This window comes from Acartia tonsa, chromosome 4 (assembly GCF_053477335.1).
Source record: "Acartia tonsa isolate MP-2025a chromosome 4, ASM5347733v1, whole genome shotgun sequence".
Classification (NCBI taxonomy): domain Eukaryota; kingdom Metazoa; phylum Arthropoda; class Copepoda; order Calanoida; family Acartiidae; genus Acartia; species Acartia tonsa.
Genome location: NC_137263.1, coordinates 2,941,050 through 2,958,741, shown reverse-complemented (window position 1 = coordinate 2,958,741; position 17,692 = coordinate 2,941,050). Strand labels below are relative to the sequence as shown.

General features: G+C 38.8%; 2 protein-coding genes across 2 annotated transcripts in view; both read right to left on the bottom strand.

Moving 5' to 3' along the window:
- LOC145315684 (sphingomyelin phosphodiesterase-like) overlaps nucleotides 1-9,521 on the bottom strand; it is a 25,975-nt gene extending 16,454 nt beyond the window's left edge. Inside the window, exons 1-9 of the mRNA XM_080155703.1 lie at nucleotides 9,356-9,521; nucleotides 8,472-8,596; nucleotides 7,294-7,411; nucleotides 6,766-6,820; nucleotides 3,040-3,133; nucleotides 2,080-2,223; nucleotides 1,399-1,534; nucleotides 976-1,076; nucleotides 456-585 (exon numbers count right to left, since the gene is read on the bottom strand). Of these exons, the coding sequence (XP_080011829.1) occupies nucleotides 456-585; nucleotides 976-1,076; nucleotides 1,399-1,534; nucleotides 2,080-2,223; nucleotides 3,040-3,133; nucleotides 6,766-6,820; nucleotides 7,294-7,411; nucleotides 8,472-8,596; nucleotides 9,356-9,442 (990 nt within the window). The 5' untranslated portion in view covers nucleotides 9,443-9,521. The remainder of the gene's footprint in view (nucleotides 1-455; nucleotides 586-975; nucleotides 1,077-1,398; nucleotides 1,535-2,079; nucleotides 2,224-3,039; nucleotides 3,134-6,765; nucleotides 6,821-7,293; nucleotides 7,412-8,471; nucleotides 8,597-9,355) is intronic.
- On the bottom strand, nucleotides 9,521-17,692 carry LOC145315683 (tetratricopeptide repeat protein 27). Its single transcript, XM_080155701.1, has 8 exons — nucleotides 17,216-17,692; nucleotides 15,844-16,437; nucleotides 15,279-15,631; nucleotides 14,724-15,002; nucleotides 14,076-14,468; nucleotides 13,491-13,672; nucleotides 10,792-10,938; nucleotides 9,521-10,426 (listed from the first exon to the last, which is right to left on the bottom strand). The coding sequence occupies exons 1-8, from the start codon at nucleotides 17,333-17,335 to the stop codon at nucleotides 10,095-10,097; spliced, it is 2,400 nt and encodes a 799-aa protein (XP_080011827.1). The 5' UTR covers nucleotides 17,336-17,692; the 3' UTR covers nucleotides 9,521-10,094.

Here is a 17,692-nt window from a genome sequence, read left to right as displayed (position 1 = left end):
TACGACAAAGTAAATTTAACAAGAGGAATTTTTTGATAATATCAATATTTATATAACGCCCGAGGCTAAGGCGAAGTCGCTACTACATGATATATTAAACAAACAGTGCAAAAAAATATATATAATACCTGTCTAGTCTGGTTCCAAACATCATGTGGTGGGAGGTAACAGGTCCAGTAAATATATATAATACCTGTCTGGTCTGGTTCCATACATCATGTGGTGGGAGGTCGCCGGTCCAGTAAATATATATAATACCTGTCTTAGTCTGGTTCCATACATCATGTAGTGGGAGGTCGCCGGTCCAGTAAATATATATAATACCTGTCTGGTCTGGTTCCAAACATCATGTGGTGGAAGGTCGCCGGTCCAGTAAATATATATAATACCTGTCTTAGTCTGGTTCCATACATCATGTGGTGGAAGGTCAACGGTCCAGTAAATATATATAATACCTGTCTAGTCTGGTTCCATACATCATGTGGTGGAAGGTCGCCGGTCCAGTAAATGAGATCTACATCAGGATGCTTCATGGCTATATGGCGATACATGGACTCTATAGTTCGTAGCGGCGTATCACATTTACTGAAAAGAACAACTTTTATCTATATGCCAATATAAAATCTAAAGTAAGGATCTAAAGGGATGGGACAATGGATGGGATTATTATCGATAATAAAATAGTTCCTACAAGTTACCCAGTACAAATGGATTTATAATTGATGGATCTTACACCAAATTATCATGTACTCTGATAAAGTAAAACTAGCAGCCAGCTGAAGTAACGATTCCCCTCATCCACCCCCTTTACCCCATCCCCTTCCCTCTTACTGGATGAATGAAATGACCAATAAGTTAGGTCCATGTAAGTAACCAAAGTTGACGACAATTTTCCCATCCACGTATATTCTAAATCCATCACGTACAAAAAAAGAATTAGTTATAGAAAACCTTCGAATTAAAATTAAGACTCACCGATAATCGCCCCAATGGCCGGCCCTATCCTCCGGATAGAGGACAGGTCCGCTGGTCTCCCGACAACACATGGGTTCATCACACTCGGCCAGCGAGCCCTCCTGAAAAGGAAAAGTTCTATCATCCATGAAAATTGTTATATTAGTATATTGGTTTTAGCCAGCTACGAGTTTTACTTTTGATAGAGAACATGAAAATCTGGTGTAACATCCAAGTAAAATGAATTCATTTCTACAAAGGATATAGAAAGAATGGAAGAAAAGTAAATCAAAAGGCCCGGGCTAACAAAACTGGTATTGATTTTAAGACTTTTATTACAAAATTCGTGGAAAATTGTCTGTAATACAAAGCTATCCATGCTTTTTCGGTTTTAATCCAGTTGATATTAATTGGTTTCAAAGTAAAAATGAAAAATACTATTACCTTGTAATATGGATCCCAATGAGTGTCAGACAGATGAAGAATCTTCAATTTTTTGCCAGATTTGTTGTTGGCCCCTGGCTCCTTGCTGACTATCGGCGGCTTCACGATTGGCGGCAGCAGGATGTCCCAGTCATGTCTAAACAAATAATGTTATTGCTGGTCATGAATGTACTTGAATCTGGAGCTTAAGCTGGCCCTAGTGCATATACAAAAGTGTCTTAACTTACTCCATGACAACATAGTTTAAAACAATTAAAAAAAAATATTGCTAATCAATCATTCATTCGAAAGTCATTTATAAACGAAATAATATTCAATAAGTAAAATCACAAAAAGTAAGAGTATGATTTTGAGATACAACAGATAATGAGAAAGACATATATTTATTGAGAAATAGAATTTCTCAGGGAGAAAGGGAGACGACTATGGATTATAAATGATATATGCATCCAAAGTTTATCAACGTTGGTGTACCAAATTGGAATTTTTAATATATTCTGATTAAATAGTACAAACTTTAAACGAAAAAAATATAAGAGTATGTGGGAGAGGGATAATATGAATAAAATAATGTGTTCTGAAACTTCCTTGCTGCGAAAATACTAAGAAAAATTTTTTGTAGCAGGAAAAAAAATAATTTAGTGCAGAATATACTCCTCTGAATAAAACTAAGTGACTTACTTCTCGCTGTATGGTTTATTACATGCCTCTCCAAACATGAATCCACACATCTCCTCAGGGCTCTGATTAGTCTGCTTGATCACATAATAGATTTCCCCGCCGAAACTATCCACTAAGCCTTCGCACATTCGGCGGGAGACCATCCTAAAAATTAAAAAGGTCCATAAGATCTTGGAAAATGTTAATATGAAAAATTCTAATTAAAATAAAAATAAGGATCTAGGGCAGTTCACAGTGAAATGTACCTGGTAACGATTATCTTAAAAAATCTATGAACTTTAAAGGTGAAACGTACAGATTATGTACACATAAAATATTAACCGTCAAAAGAAGGCCTACAAATAACCTGAAAGTCATTACCTACTCAATAATGCAGAGCATATGAAAGATTCAAACGGTGTGCTGGCATGACATGTACGTTCAGTCGTGTTTGGCAGCTAGGAGCCGATAATAATTAATAGATTTTGAATTGGAGATCCCATAATGGCTATAATATCTCATGAATACCACAGACATGCGTTAGTTATAGAGTAGCTACGCTACCTAGAAATAAACCTACGTAATGGTGTAGCACATATTATGAGCATCTTTACTAAGTTTCTATAGGGCAATATAATAATGAATATGATATTGAATATAACAGACAAAGACTAGTTATAGAGTAGCTATGCAGCTCCTATAAATAAACCTACGTTATGGTATAGCACATATTATGAGCATCTTTTAACAAAGTTTCTAATGTCACCCCAGAATGGATATAATATCAGAGGAATAGCACAGACAGACGCTAGTTATAGAGTAGCTATGCTCCTATAAATAATCCTACGTTGTGGTATAGCACATATTATGAGCATCTTTTAACAAAGTTTCTAATGTCACCCCAGAATGGATATAATATCAGAGGAATAGCACAGACAGACGCTAGATATAGAGTAGCTATGCTAATCAAAATAAACCTACGTTATGGTATAACACATATTATGAGCATCTTTTAACAAAGTTTCTAGAGACACCCCAGAATGGATATAGTAGCTGAGAAACATCAACCCTGCCTGTTTAATTAACAATATACTCAAGGGGGGGGTTTTTAATGCAACCATCTCGTAATCAGTGAGCAAATGGCACTTAGAATTCGAATTTCGAGCTGAAATTTTGCATGGGTAATCCTTGGGAGGTTTATTTTCCCTAAATCGAACAAAAAGTTGGAAAAGTAACGGCTGGCGGCTGCAGCTCAGCCGTTTAGCCGTTTTTGGCCTATTTTTAGGGCAAATTCATCATTATTTACGTAGGAATCAACTTTTTAAAACATAGTTTTGGTTTAATTCATATTAAATGATAGCAATAACCATTTTTAAAATTTCTAGTACCAGCTGCTAAACGGCTAAAACCGGCTGAAAACGGCTGGGAGCGGCCAAAGTATGAAGAGTAGATAGGGCTTGTGACATGTCTAGGGGTAGGTTTTTATGGGTGCTGAGCTCAAAAATACTACTAAAAATAGTGACGGCCAAGCCATATGGCAGCTGGGTAACAGCTGCAGCTCAGCTGCGAGCGGCCAAGATTAGAATTATTAGATAGGGCTTGTGACGTGTCTAGGGGTAGGTTTTTATGGGTGCTGAGCTCAAAAATGCTACCAAAAATAGTGGCGGCCCATCGATGTGGCAGCTGGGTAATGGTAACAGCTCATTTGCGAGAGGCCAAGAGTAGAATGAGTACATAGGGCATGTGACATGTCCAGGGTTAGGTTTCTATGGGTGCTGAGCTCAAAAATACTACCAAAAATAGTGATGGCCAATCCATGTGGCAGTTGAGTAATAGCTGCTGCTCAGCTGCGTGCGGCCAAGAGTAGAATGAGTAGATAGGGCTTGTGACGTGTCTAGGGGTAGGTTTTCATGGGTGCTGAGCTCAAAAATGGTACCAAAAATAGTGGCGGCCAATACATATGGCAGCTGGGTAACAGCTGCTGCTCAGCTGCAAGCGGTCAAGAGTAGAATGAGTAGATGGGGCTTATGACGTGTCTAGGGGTAGGTTTTTATGGGTGCTGAGCTCAAAATGCTACCAAAAATAGTGGCGGTCCATCCATATGGCAGCTGGGTAACGGCCGCAGCTCAGCTGTGAGAGGCCAAGAGTAGAATGAGTAGATAGGGCTTATGACGTGTCTAGGGGTAGGTTTTTATGGGTGCTGAGCTCAAAAATACTACTAAAAATAGTGACGGCCAATCCATATGGCATCTGAGCAACAGCTGCAGCTCAGATGGGAGCGGCCAAGAGTAAAAAGAGTACATAGGGCTTGTGACGTGTCTAGGGTTAGGTTTTTATGGGTGCTGAGCTCAAAAATGGTATTAAAAATAGTGGCGGCCAATCTATATGGCATCTGAGCAACAGCTGCAGCTCAGATGGGAGCGGCCAAGAGTAAAAAGAGTACATAGGGCTTGTGACGTGTCTTGGGGTAAGTTTTTATGGGTACTGAGCTCAAAAATGCTCCCAAAAATAGTTGCGACCCATCCATATGGCAGCTGGGTAACAGCTGCAGCTCAGCTGGGGGAGCCTAAGAGTAGAATGAGTAGATAGGGCTTGTGGGCTGTGGGCCATATGGATGAGCCGCCACTATTATTGTTAGTATTTTTGAGCTCAGCACTCATAAATACCTACCCCTGGACACGTTACAAGCCCTATGTACTCATTCTACTTTCGGCCGCTCCCAGCTGAGCTGCCGCTGTTACCCAGCTGCCACATGGATGGGTCACACCTATTTTTGGTAGCATTTTGAGCTCAGAACTCATAAAAACCTACTCTAAGACACATCACAAGCCCTATCTACTCATTCTACTCTTGGCCGCTCCTAGCTGAGCTGTAGCTGTTACTCAGCTGCCATATATGGATTGGTCGCCACTATTTTTTGTAGCATATTTGAGCTCAACACCCATAAAAACCTACCCCAAGACACGTCACAAGCTCTATCTACTCATTATACTCTTGGTGGCGCGCAGCTGAGCTGCAGCTGTTACCCAGCTGCAATGTGGATGGGTCGCCACTATTTTTGGTACCATTTTTGAGCTCAGCACCCATGAAAACCTACCCCTAGACACATCACAAGCCTTATCTACTCATTCTACTCTTGGCCACTCGCAGCTGAGCTGCAGCTGTTACTCAGCTGCTATATGGATGGGTCGCCACTATTTTTGGTAGCATTTTTGAGCTCAGCACCCATGAAAACCTAACCCTAGACATGTCACATGCCCTATGTACTCATTCTACTCTTGACCTCTCGCAGCTGAGCTGCCGCTGTTACCCAGCTGCCACATGGATGGGCTGCCACTATTTTTGGTAGCATTTTTGAGCTCAGCACCCATAAAAACCTACCTATAGACACTTCACAAGCCCTATCTAATCATTCTACTCTTAGCCGCTCGCAGCTGAGCAGCAGCTATTACTTAACTGCCATAGGGATTGGCCGTCACTATTTTTAGTAGTATTTTTGAGTTCAGCACCCATAAAAACCTAATCCTGGACACGTCACATGCCTCATGTACTCATTCTACTCTTGGCCTATCTCGTCTGAGCTGCGGCCGTTACCGAGCTGAGCTGCGTCCATTACCCAGCTGCCATGTGGATGGGCCTCCACTATTTTTGTTAGCATTTTTGAGCTCAGCACCTATAAAAACCTACCCCTAGACACGTCACAAGCCCTATCTACTCATTCTACTCTTGGCCGCTCGCAGCTGAGCTGCAGCTGTTACCCAGCTGCCATATGGATTGGCCGTCACTATTTTTAGTAGCATTTTTGAGCTCAGCACCCATAGAAACCTACCCCTAGACATGTCACAAGCCCTATCTACTCTTCATACTCTTGGCCGCTCCCAGCCGTTTTCAGCCGGTTCTAGCCGTTTAGCAGCTGGTACTAGAAATTTAAAAAATGGTTATTGCTATCATTTAATATGAATTAAACCAAAACTATGTTTTAAAAAGTTGATTCCTACGTAAATAATGATGAATTTGCCCTAAAAATAGGCCTAAAACGGCTAAACGGCTGAGCTGCCAGCCGCCAGCCGTTACTTTTCCAACTTTTTGTTCGATTTAGGGAAAATAGACCTACCAAGGATTACCCATGCAAAATTTCAGCTCGAAATTCAAATTCTAAGTGCCATTTGCTCACTGATTACGAGATGGTTGCATTAAAAACCCCCCCTTATATTAAATTTTTATGGACTAAAGCTCCTCGGAAACTATGGTATATCAATGTATATCCTATTACATAAAGTAGTAAGCTTTTTTGTCTGTAGCGAAGGATCTCGCTGAACCGATATGGTTCTCCTTTACAATGAAGCTTCTTATAGGTCCTGCGATAGTTTTAGACTATTTTTACAAAGAGGTCTATACATGGTTTTAGGCTATTTTCAGCCCTTCGAATATATAGCCCCTTAGATGAAGGGGCGCAGCCGCTAGTAGAATATAAGCGGATATAATGAGGGGAAATTTTTTTGTCAATTTTACTTGCTAATATGGGCCTCATTTATCAGTAAGTAGGGGTAAAAGGGGTGATTGAAAGGTGTCGTTATTTTAGCCAGCTGCGAATTTTAATTTATCAATACATAAAAATCTAATGCAACATCCAAGTAATAATATCATATCGATTGACATATTAGAACCAAAGTCCTCAAAGTTAATAAGAAATGAGTATATTTTCCTTGCAAGCTGTGCATGAGGCCCCACCAAACACACTGTTCTCAACTTCATAAACAACCTGACAAAAAAATAAGAAAAATTTAAATAATTCTGTCAAATATGGCTTAGAATCCGCTGGATAGAAAACTGATTCTAAATAGTACTGATAATATAAGTGTCGCGTTTTTTATTTCCAAACTTTGCAAAAGGCGATCTTAATCTACTTAAAGGTATCGTTATTGTCTTATCTCTTAGGTTCAATATTTTTATTCATAAACTAGAGTTTATCGCATCGTATTATAGACAGCTTTTCGTGTATATTAAAGTGAAAGATTATGACAGTAAAGCCAGTTTTGTTAAGGCCCAGACTAACAAAACTGGTTTTAATTTTATCATTATTATTTTAATATTCGTGGAAAATTGTCTGTAATACAATGCTAAACATGAATATTTTCAGTAAGACTGAGAACCTGATATTCTAATCAAACTGATATTAATAATTTTTAAAGTTATACTGGAAAATAATTTGCTTGGAAAGGATCCATTTTCTACCTGTCCAAGTTGTAGAACCTCGAGCATAGTGGACAGATGTTTGCCAACAGATCTGGAGCCCGGAGGACTGAAACCTGGATCCAGAACTCCAAACAGACCGTCAGACATACCTCGCTCCCTGCAGAATAAAACTTGGTTTTTTGCAGAAATGAATAGTGGATTTTTACTTTCAGCCATGGGAGAATGATTTATTGGCAAGTTAAGAAAAGTTTTTTTATCGCATTTTATTATAGACATTAGGGTGGACGATTTTGGAATTTCACATTATTAGACATTGGCAAGGGTTACTGGGCCATTATAAAACCCTGTGAAACTTGAAAGAGGTTTTTTAATCCAAAAACAACGGGCGCACGGAAGGGTATAAAATGTACCCGCCCCCTTATAAAACCAAAAATTGAAATTCCTTCAAACACAGGCATGTTGCATATCAAAATGACCACATTGAAATGCTGATTACAGATCTGAAAACCGTTTTGAAAAATATTGATTCAGTCTGAAATGATTTTCAAATAACCTACCAAAATGAACAATTTTGACTAAATAAGCTGTTTTTAGGTACTTAATGAGATCTAGGAGTAATATTTTTCAAAACGGTTTTCAGATTCGTAATCAGCATTTCAATGCGGTCATTTTGATATGCAACATGCCTGTGTTTGAAGGAATTTAAATTTTTGGTTTTATAAGGGGGTGGGCCCTTTTTATACCCCCCGCGCGCCGGCAGTTATAAGAGCCAAGTCACTTTTGAAACTTGAATGGGGCTTATCATACATATATATGACTTTCACAACTTATGATAACAGTAGAATTTTAAAAAAGGGGGAAATGGACCCACCCTAATAGACATGCAGCTGTACGCTGATGGAAAACGATAAATCATAACAAAACTGATTTTTCATTTTGCTATTCTTAGAAAATAGATTTCAAAGCTATACTAGAAAATGTATTAGACTTGTCATTTAATAGTAATTTTTTGTTTTTGATACAGACTGCTATTATTTCAAGGATCTTAAGTAATAAGACAATAGACAAGACATCTTCAATAATCATAAACAAAATTACCTTTTCTTTTGTAGATTATATTTTTAGGCTGAAAAAGGTAAAAGTGAACCAATCAATCAAAATCTAATAAGTCTAAAGTCACCACAATTTTAAAACTATTTAAAATGCAAAATGCTCACCTGAAATTGTGTTCGACAATAGCTTGATTATTATCGACATAATGTTTGTATAATTTCAACTCCTGCATGGCCTCGGTTATATTCAAGCCCTCAAGCTTCGCCTTAACTTGGGTCTCTATCTCATTCTAAAAAATAAGATAAAATGGATAATAAAAAGAAAACCAAGTAGCGGGTTTCGCCGTATTTTCACAGTAGCTTTAGAAAGGTTATTTAAGGTTAGGTTAGCTAGAGCTCCCCGTAGGGGCTAGAAATAGGAGGAAAGCTACAGTTAAAATACGACGAAATCCGCAACTTCGTTTTCTTTCCATGATCCTATTTCATTTAAAGAAAGTAATTTAGCTAATTTAAGTTACTAGTGGCTATGCCCCTAGTATCTAAGAGCTCTGTATTCATTGTTCAAAACCAACCCAAAACTTAAATCTTTAAATAAAATAGCCTAAGACCACTTTGTGATCTATGTGTGGCTTTACAAATAGGAGAACTCAAACGATTCAGTGGTCATCGAAATCTTAGGCATCATGCAAAAAAAACTTACTACTCTCTAAGATATTTCTTTATCAAATACATAGGTATATGTTAAAGAAAAGTAAACAAGGGTGAGAACATGCATACCTAAGAAACGTAGCACAAAAAATATTGATGGATACACGGACATGTTAGTTATATGCAAGCTCAGTGTCGTAACAAATATGAACTGGACATCTGTAACTTAGCCGACAGATATTGTAAATTAATTCTGGATTCTCATTAAAGAAAGGAATCTACACAATAAATGCAAAAATCTGTCTTGAACAGCAAAAAATTAAGTTACCCCCATTCACGGCCGGCCATTAAGAAATATAGAGTAACTTCGCTAATTAAAACACACAAGGAAAAAAAAATACCTCAAAATTCTTCTTGTTGATGGGGGCAGAATTTGTTGGATTCCAAGAGCACAGAAACCCCAATACCAATAAGTTTATCACAGCCATTGTTATTATGAACAAATAGTTCCTTGTTACAATATCACATAAAGGTTTAGTTAGTTAAGGTCAGTCATGTCAAATTAGTCTGAAAAAAATAGAAAAAATTATTTAATCACAGCCGTTGAGATATACTTATTTAACAAAATATCACAATAATACATAAATATATAGGGGGGATATTTCTTTTAAAGAAATTATTTTTGATCAAACTCTTTTGATAAACAAAAATATCCCCTTTAAGCAAATGATGACCATTTAATTTCAAAACGTTTCTTCTTTAAATAAATGCTAGGTAATAATGGAAAGTAACAAAAGTTTTAAAACAAATAAAAACAGGATAAACTATTACGTTGAAATGATAATCACATCCCATTTCATTCCAGATTAATCCGCCAATTTTTGGATAAATAATCGGGATGCAAAGAAATCCACGAAAAACCGGATTTCAAGCCAGGATTCATCCGGTATCTTAACTAGTTTTGGATAAATACGCCAATATTTTGACAATCCATTTCCTCCGAATACCATCCCTGGATGTTAAAACGCCCTGTAATTTTAATTGTTTTTAAACACATGACAATGACCTAAAATAATGACTTTGGCTTGAATTGAATATCTTACTTTATAGTCATACGATTTTACAATGAAGGCCTTTTATTTAATTTCCCGCTTTCAATTCTTCAATCCTATTGAGTAGAGCGTCCACATCCGTCTTGGTGTGGGTGTACAACTCCTTCACATCTGGGACAATATCCCCCGTGGCTATACTCGTCTGACTGCGCTCAACCAGCTTTAGCGAGCTGACCATCGTCAGCCTTGCCGAGTTGGCCAGCTGCAGCTGCTGGACCGGCAAGGAGGTGACCGCCAGGATGGCGTGGACCAGCTGGCGGCAAGTATCCAGGACAGCGGTCACCTGGACGAGCTCCTTGTCCCAGCCCTTGCGGGCGGTGTAGGTGGCCAAGCTTTTCTGCAGGTATTGACATCCTTTCACTGAAATCAAAAGATCATTATCAATACAAGTAACGACGTAAGGCGTATATAATTGTACCTAATTGTCCTAGGAATCATTATTTAAAATATAATGTATGTAAAAGTTTTGTGTGAAAAACTAGAAAAGGATGTAAGGACAATATACATTACGTGGAGTTGCTACGCTGTCCTATTTATTCCTTATTAATATAAGAAAATTCAAGCAAGGTTTAAAACAGAATTATTTCATTATGCTTAATTTTTGACATGGATATTAGAACTTTTCCTATTGTAAAAAAATCGCAACTTATGACGAGTATGCATTAGATTAAAGTCAAAAAGAACAATAATGAATTATAGACATTACATCCCTGAACTGAACATACCTTGATTTTCAGCAGCTGAATTCGAGTCAGTGTCAGCGACCAGAATCTTGCCGTAGCAGTTCCAAGGAACAGGTTCTTTGGGCTGGCCCACTGTCAGCCGCCCCAAGAGCTTTAGTAGGTTCGGTTTGTACTTTATACTGGATTCACCTAACAAAATATTTAATCAAAATACAAAAGTTTTAGATAACACATAAAAATCTATACTTAAAAAGAAATGGAAAAAGCTAAACTTTATTGATTGATTGCATGGCCTTTGACTAGATGTCCTACAGCAATCTATCTACAAGGGGGGGGGGGGTTTTTAATGCAACCATCTCGTAATCAATGTATAATTGGCACTTAGAATTCGAATTTCGATCTGAAATTTTGCATGAGTAATCCTTGGTAGGTCTATTTTCCCTAAATCGAACAAAAAGTTGGAAAAGTAACGGCTGGCAGCTGGCGGCTCAGCCGTTTATCCGTTTTTTGCCTATTTTCAGGGCAAATTCATCATTAATTTACGTAAGATTCAACTTTTAAAAACATATTTTTGGTTTAATTCATGTTAAATGATAACAATAACCATTTTTAAAATTTCAAGTACCAGCTGCTAAACGGCTAGAACCGGCTGAAAACGGCTGGGAGCCGCCAAGAGTATGATGAGTAGATAGGGCATGTGACATGTCTAGGGGTAGGTTTTTATGGTTGCTGAGCTCAAAAATGCTACCAAAAATAGTGGCGGCCCATCCATATGGCAGCTGGGTAACAGCTGCAGCTCAGCTGGGAGCGGCCAAGAGTAGAATCAGTAGATAGGGCTTGTGACGTGTCTAGGGGTAGGTTTTTAGGGGTGCTGAGCTCAAAAATACTGCCAAAAATAGTGGCCGCCCATCCATATGGCAGCTGGGTAACGGCCGCAGCTCACCTTTAAGCGGCCAAGAATAGAATGAGTAGAAAGGGCTTGTGACGTGTCTAGGGGTAGGTTTTTATGGGTGCTGAGCTCATTACTACTACCAAAAATAGAAACTGCCCATCCATATTACAGCTGGGTAACGGCCGCAGCTCACCTAAGAGCGGCCAGGAGTATGAAGAGTAGATAGGGCTTGTGACATGTTTAGGGGTAGGTTTTTATGGTTGCTGAGCTCAAAAATGCTACCAAAAATAGTGGCAGCCCATCCCTATGGCAGCTGGGTAACAGCTGCTGCTCAGCTGGGAGCGGCCAAGAGTAGAATCAGTAGATAGGGCTTGTGCCGTGTCTAGGGGTAGGTTTTTATGTGTGCTGAGCTCAATACTACTACAAAAATTAGTGGCAGCCCATCCATATGGCAGCTGGGTAACGGCTGCAGCTCAGGTGAGAGCGGCCAAGAGTAGAATGAGTCGATAGGGCTTGTGACGTGTCTAGGGGTAGGTTTTTAGGGAGGCTAAGCTCAAAAATACTACCAAAAATAGGGGCGGCCCATCCCTATGGCAGCTGCAGCTCAGCTGGGAGCGGCCAAGAGTAGAATCAGTAGATAGGGCTTGCGCCGTGTCTAGGGGTAGGTTTATATGTTTGCTGAGCTCAATACTACTACAAAAATAGTGGCGACCAATCCACATGGCAGCTGGGTAACGGCTGCAGCTCAGCTGAGAGCGGCCAAGAGTAGAATGAGTAGATAGGGCTTGTGACGTGTCTAGGGGTAGGTTTTTAGGGGTGCTGAGCTCAAAAATACTACCAAAAATAGGGGCGGCCCATCCCTATGGCAGCTGGGTAACAGCTGAGGCTCAGCTGGGAGCGGCCAAGAGTAGAATCAGTAGATAGGGCTTGTGCCGTGTATAGGGGTAGGTTTTTATGTTTGCTGAGCTCAATACTACTACAATACTACTAAAAACCTACCCCTAGACACGTCACAAGCCCCATCTACTCATTCTACTCTTAGCCGCTCCCAGCTGAGCTGCGGCCGTTACCCAGCTGCCATATGGATGGGCGGCCACTATTTTTTGTAGTAGTATTAAGCTCAGTACCCATAAAAACCTACCCCAAGACACGTCACAAGCCCCATCTACTTATTCTACTCTTGGCCGCTACCAGCTGAGCTGCAGCTGTTACCCAGCTGCCATATGGATGGGCTGCCACTATTTTTGGTAGCATTTTTGAGCTCAGCAACCATAAAAACTTACCCCTAGACATGTCACATGCCCTATCTACTCATCATACTCTTGGCGGCTCCCAGCCGTTTTCAGCCGGTTCTAGCCGTTTAGCAGCTGGCACTAGAAATTTTAAAAATGGTTATTGCTATCATTTAACATGAATTAAACCAAAAATATGTTTTTAAAAGTTGATTCCTACGTAATTAATGATGAATTTGCCCTGAAAATAGGCAAAAAACGGCTAAACGGCTGAGCCGCCAGCTGCCAGCCGTTACTTTTCCAACTTTTTGTTCGATTTAGGGAAAATAAACCTACCAAGGATTACTCATGCAAAATTTCAGATCAAAATTCGAATTCTAAGTGCCATTTATACATTGATTACGAGATGGTTGCATTAAAAACCCCCCCCTTTATTCAGTCATTATAAAGATTGATTAAAAAGTACGGTTTTAGTCCATAAGTAGAGCTTAGGTATGTATATCAAACGTACAAGTTAAAAACAAACATTGTTATTTCTTTGGGTGAGATAATAGAGGGTTGCTACATTGAAATACGTACGTAATTATTAAGTATTATTATTACTGAACATCACCCACCTACACTATCCTTAATGCCATCAATGACGACTCCTGCCAGTATCTTCAAGACTTCCTCATCAATATGAGTTTGTTTGATGTCTAGAATCCTGTTGTATGCCCGAATGACCTCGTCGAATGCGCCAACATCAACGGATAAGACCATCAGGTTGTCCCAAACCTTCCAGTTGTCAAAGTCGCACCTAAAAACAAAACTTAAAATCTCAGAAAGAGTTTAAAAAATATAAAAATGGGTAGAAAATATAATGCAGGGGGCAGGGGGTGATAGAAATAAAATTTTCCTGAATAGCAGTGATCTAAAGTTATAAGACAATGGCAGATAAATTAATGTACATCCCAAATGGTGGTACACAAAAGTACCCTTTCTGTAGATTAAAATTAATAGTTGAAATGTTTGGATACATTCCTTAATGAACCAACCAACCAAATTTCAACTAAAGTCCCCAAAGTTGTTCAGCCAGTGAATGAGTAAACGTTATAAATTATAATAAAACCAATGTTCCCTCTCTCCCTGTAAACAACTAATATTTTTAGTGGAAATACCTTCTTTGTTTGTTTTAAAAAAATGATCATATAATTTCTCACCTTACGGCCTCTTGTAAAACCCTCCAAGCCCGTTCCTTCTGTTGCGACTTGATATAACAATTGGCCAAATTGTTCCAGGCCTCAAAATTATCCGACTCCAGGCTACAATAGTCCCTATACGCCTGAGCGCCATCAGCCCACGCCTCGAGCTCCATAGCCGCGTAGCCCATCCGCAGCATCACGTCCAGCTGGAATCTGGAACAGTTCAAGCTCTTGCGAAACCATTCCATAGCCTCGGTATAATTTTTGTTGTAGTATTCGTGTAAACCTAGGGATTTTAATGCTCTGGCGTTCTTGTTGTTTGACAGCTGTAAAGCTTTGTGATAGTGTTGGATGTCGTCTGTAGCGTCGCCTAGCTGACACCATAGGCGTGCAGTCTCCTTGCCTTCCAGTCTGTAAAATAGTTAAAATGAATTAGGTACCTACCTATGTAATAAAAATACTTAAAAGCTAAGAGGAAAGAATTGTTAGGTACCACACCTCGTTAAACAATATATCAAACTCTACCAGCGCTCTTCCACTGGCTAAGAGTGACAGGTATCCTACTTAAATCCACTCTAATCAATAAAGCCTAATAATATTATGAGGATTGTGTATATTTCAAAACTATGTCTAAATCTAAACCTACTTTATAGGAGAAAATTTTACCTTTTCTTGATAACTTCAGCAGATTTATGTCTCATCTGCAGCATATTGTAGCAGACAATCACCTCATCCCAACACTCGAGCTTCAAATACAGGTCAAGCGCTCCCTTGGTCGCCCCCAGGGACATCAGGATAGAGCCCAGCTCCTTCTGCAGTCGCCAGCGGGGCGGTAGCCGGGAGGTGTACACGTTTTTCATCAATATTTGGCGGGGTATTTGATTGGTTGGTAGATATGCCTCAAGAATAGTTTCTAATTGAGCTCTTGATCTTTCAACTGTTCGCCTACACAAAAAATAAAGTTATTAAGACATAAAAGAAAACAATAAACTGTACTACAGTAATAAAATAAAAATAAACTATGAAGAAAACACAATGCTAGCAAACCTTTATAGAGCACATAGTAACAGTATGGCCCTAGGTGATGCTTTCAAAAGACAAAAGGTAAACTGCTTTTTAACAATTCTTGGCTATCTTACTAGTAGTAACCGACCGTTGGACAAAAGAACATAGCTAAGTTATGGTATAGGCTATCCTATCTAAAATACTAATTACTCCTACCTTGATTTTGACTCCAGCTTGCACCTGTTGAACAGGGCAGTGACATGAATGGCCCAAGAGACCGGATGGGCCAGTATCACATCCAGGTGCGGGGTCAGCTCCTGCCACGATATATCATCCACAGGTAGATTACGCTCCTTTAGGTAATACCGCCCCAACAAACAGCTCTGCTGCAGGGAATCAAGCTCGCGGGTCCGTTGCCGCTCCGCGTCTTGGAATTCAATCTTTTCGAGGCGCACTTCGTCGTCGAGTTGTAGGTCTTTGGGCAGGTAGGCAACGTCGAGACTTTCTGTACGTTTAGCATAGTGGGATTGTTCTTCCAGGTTTATGGTAAACTGAGGAAGATCCTTGATCTATGATCAGAGAATATAAAGTAATAGAAAAGAAAAAAATTCGCAATATTTTAACTAGGTAAATATCGCAGCTGTTAATTAATAAAGACATTTTTGACTGACAAAATTTAGACAGTAAACTGTATTTTATAATCAACACACAGAAACCTGAAGACATAATCAGTAAATGTAATGTTAAACCAAATATTATTCTATTAGTTTATATTCTATGCCTGAAATTTGGTCCTCTTGCCAAGTGCGCCCGTATCCTCCACCTGTATTCCTAGGGCAGCGGCTGTAGCCTTAGTCGCCTCCCCACACTCGCGAATATAATGATAGCTGTAATAATACTTGGCCTGTTCTATCAATATCAAAGGTTTTAGCTCCAAATCAGATAAATCTTCTAAATCTTTGAATATTGATTTTATTTTTTCAAACAACGTTGCGGATTTTTCGTAAAGTTCGGCTTGGACAATAAGGGCACAGCGAACACTCCATAGTTTTATTATGTTATCGTCATCAAATTTTGTAGAGTTGTCCACTAGAATAAAGCTTGCTAGGGATAAAAGTTCAATAAGATTTGAATTTGCAATGAATCCGTCTCCTTCTTTGATCATCAACTCCAACAATTCTGTCTTTGTTTCATCGGTCAGCCAGGAAAGGAGGGAGGTAATTTGAGTTTCACGCGGCTGGGTCCAATTTTCTGCGACGAAGGTTTGAAGGCAGGCAATGCCGAATAGTAAAACATTGTGTTTAGCTTTTTCGTCGTTTAGTTTGCTGGCTATTTCTTGGATTGGTGATAATTTTAGTTTTTCAAGGTCAAAATACTAAAATTGGTTATTAGTTTACATTAATATTACATCAAATTAGATGAGTACAAAAAATGACGCGTAAGGTAAAAAGGCTTCCAAGTTTTAACAAGTGAATTGAGTTCTCTATTTTGATAAGGCTTCATATAGGTACCTATTTAGTTTCAGACTAAGTTAGCGCAGTTGCTATCCTAATACAATACAAAAAGTAAAATAAAAAGTAGTAAGATATTTTGTCTGCAGTGAAAGATCTCGCTATATAACAGCTCAACCGATATGGATCTCCTTTAAAGTGAAGATTCTTATACGTCCATGGAAGGTTTTTAACTATTTTTGGAGCAGGATATCTTCACCCTCGCAATGATATATGACCCTCCAAATTTTTTTTTATACTTTTCCTTTTTTAAGGGGGGGGGGTCTACTTTACCACCTACCACCTTAAGTGCCCAGTAAGGCTTCAGGGGTGTAGCAGCTAGTGTCCACTCTCTCCCTGCTTTAACAAAACTATTGTAATGTAGGGAAGGAGGTGTGACATTGGGCTGTTTAATACACAAGTCCACAAATTTTTTTAGTAGGGAAGGAGGTGTGACATTGGGCTGTTTATTACACAAGTCCACAAATTTTTTAAAACTTTTTCTTATTTGTTGGCTACAACTTTACAACAACTTTAGGGACTCGTTAAAGGGTTTTGTAATCTACAGAAGGGGCAGTTTAGTGTATCATCATTGGGGATGAACATCAAATTATCGGCCATTGTCTTATCCCTTTTGATCCCTGATTATAATGTAACCAAAACCTGAAAATTTGAAATCAACGTTTCATAATTATGTTGCAACAGATAATTTAACAATTTGTTTTCTTCGCTTAAATTATCAATATCATATTCTAGCGTGAATTTTCTCAATAAATCAATCATTTTTAACACTATTCTATCATCTATGGGGGGCGAAAGTCACTTTTTAATGTTCACATTCTAATGGCTCATCATTTTTTGAAAGAATTGTACTGAAACAGAGTGGCGAACATCTGATTTGGAGTACAGAAGACATTTGGTATGTGGATCAAAACTTTAAACACATTTCCCCCCCAATCGAAATAATTCAATTGCTCACATAAACCATTGATTTATAATAATAATATAGTATTTAAACAATTTCAAAAAGTTATATTTGATATTTAAGTTTAAATTTAGTAACACTAGAAATATTAAAGGCAAAATAAGAAAGGAAAAAATATACGGAAAATTTGTCTAAATTTCAGACATTTTGTTTTG

Coding starts and splice junctions, on each gene's coding strand:
- LOC145315683 (XM_080155701.1), bottom strand. CDS start 17,335: ATGATTGATTTATTGAGAAAATTCACGCTAGAATATGATATTGATAAT. Junction 15,003..15,278: donor AAGCTGGAGTCAAAATCAAG/GTAGGAGTAATT, acceptor TTTTTTGTGTAG/GCGAACAGTTGAAAGATCAA. Junction 13,673..14,075: donor GTTTTACAAGAGGCCGTAAG/GTGAGAAATTAT, acceptor TTTTGTTTTTAG/GTGCGACTTTGACAACTGGA.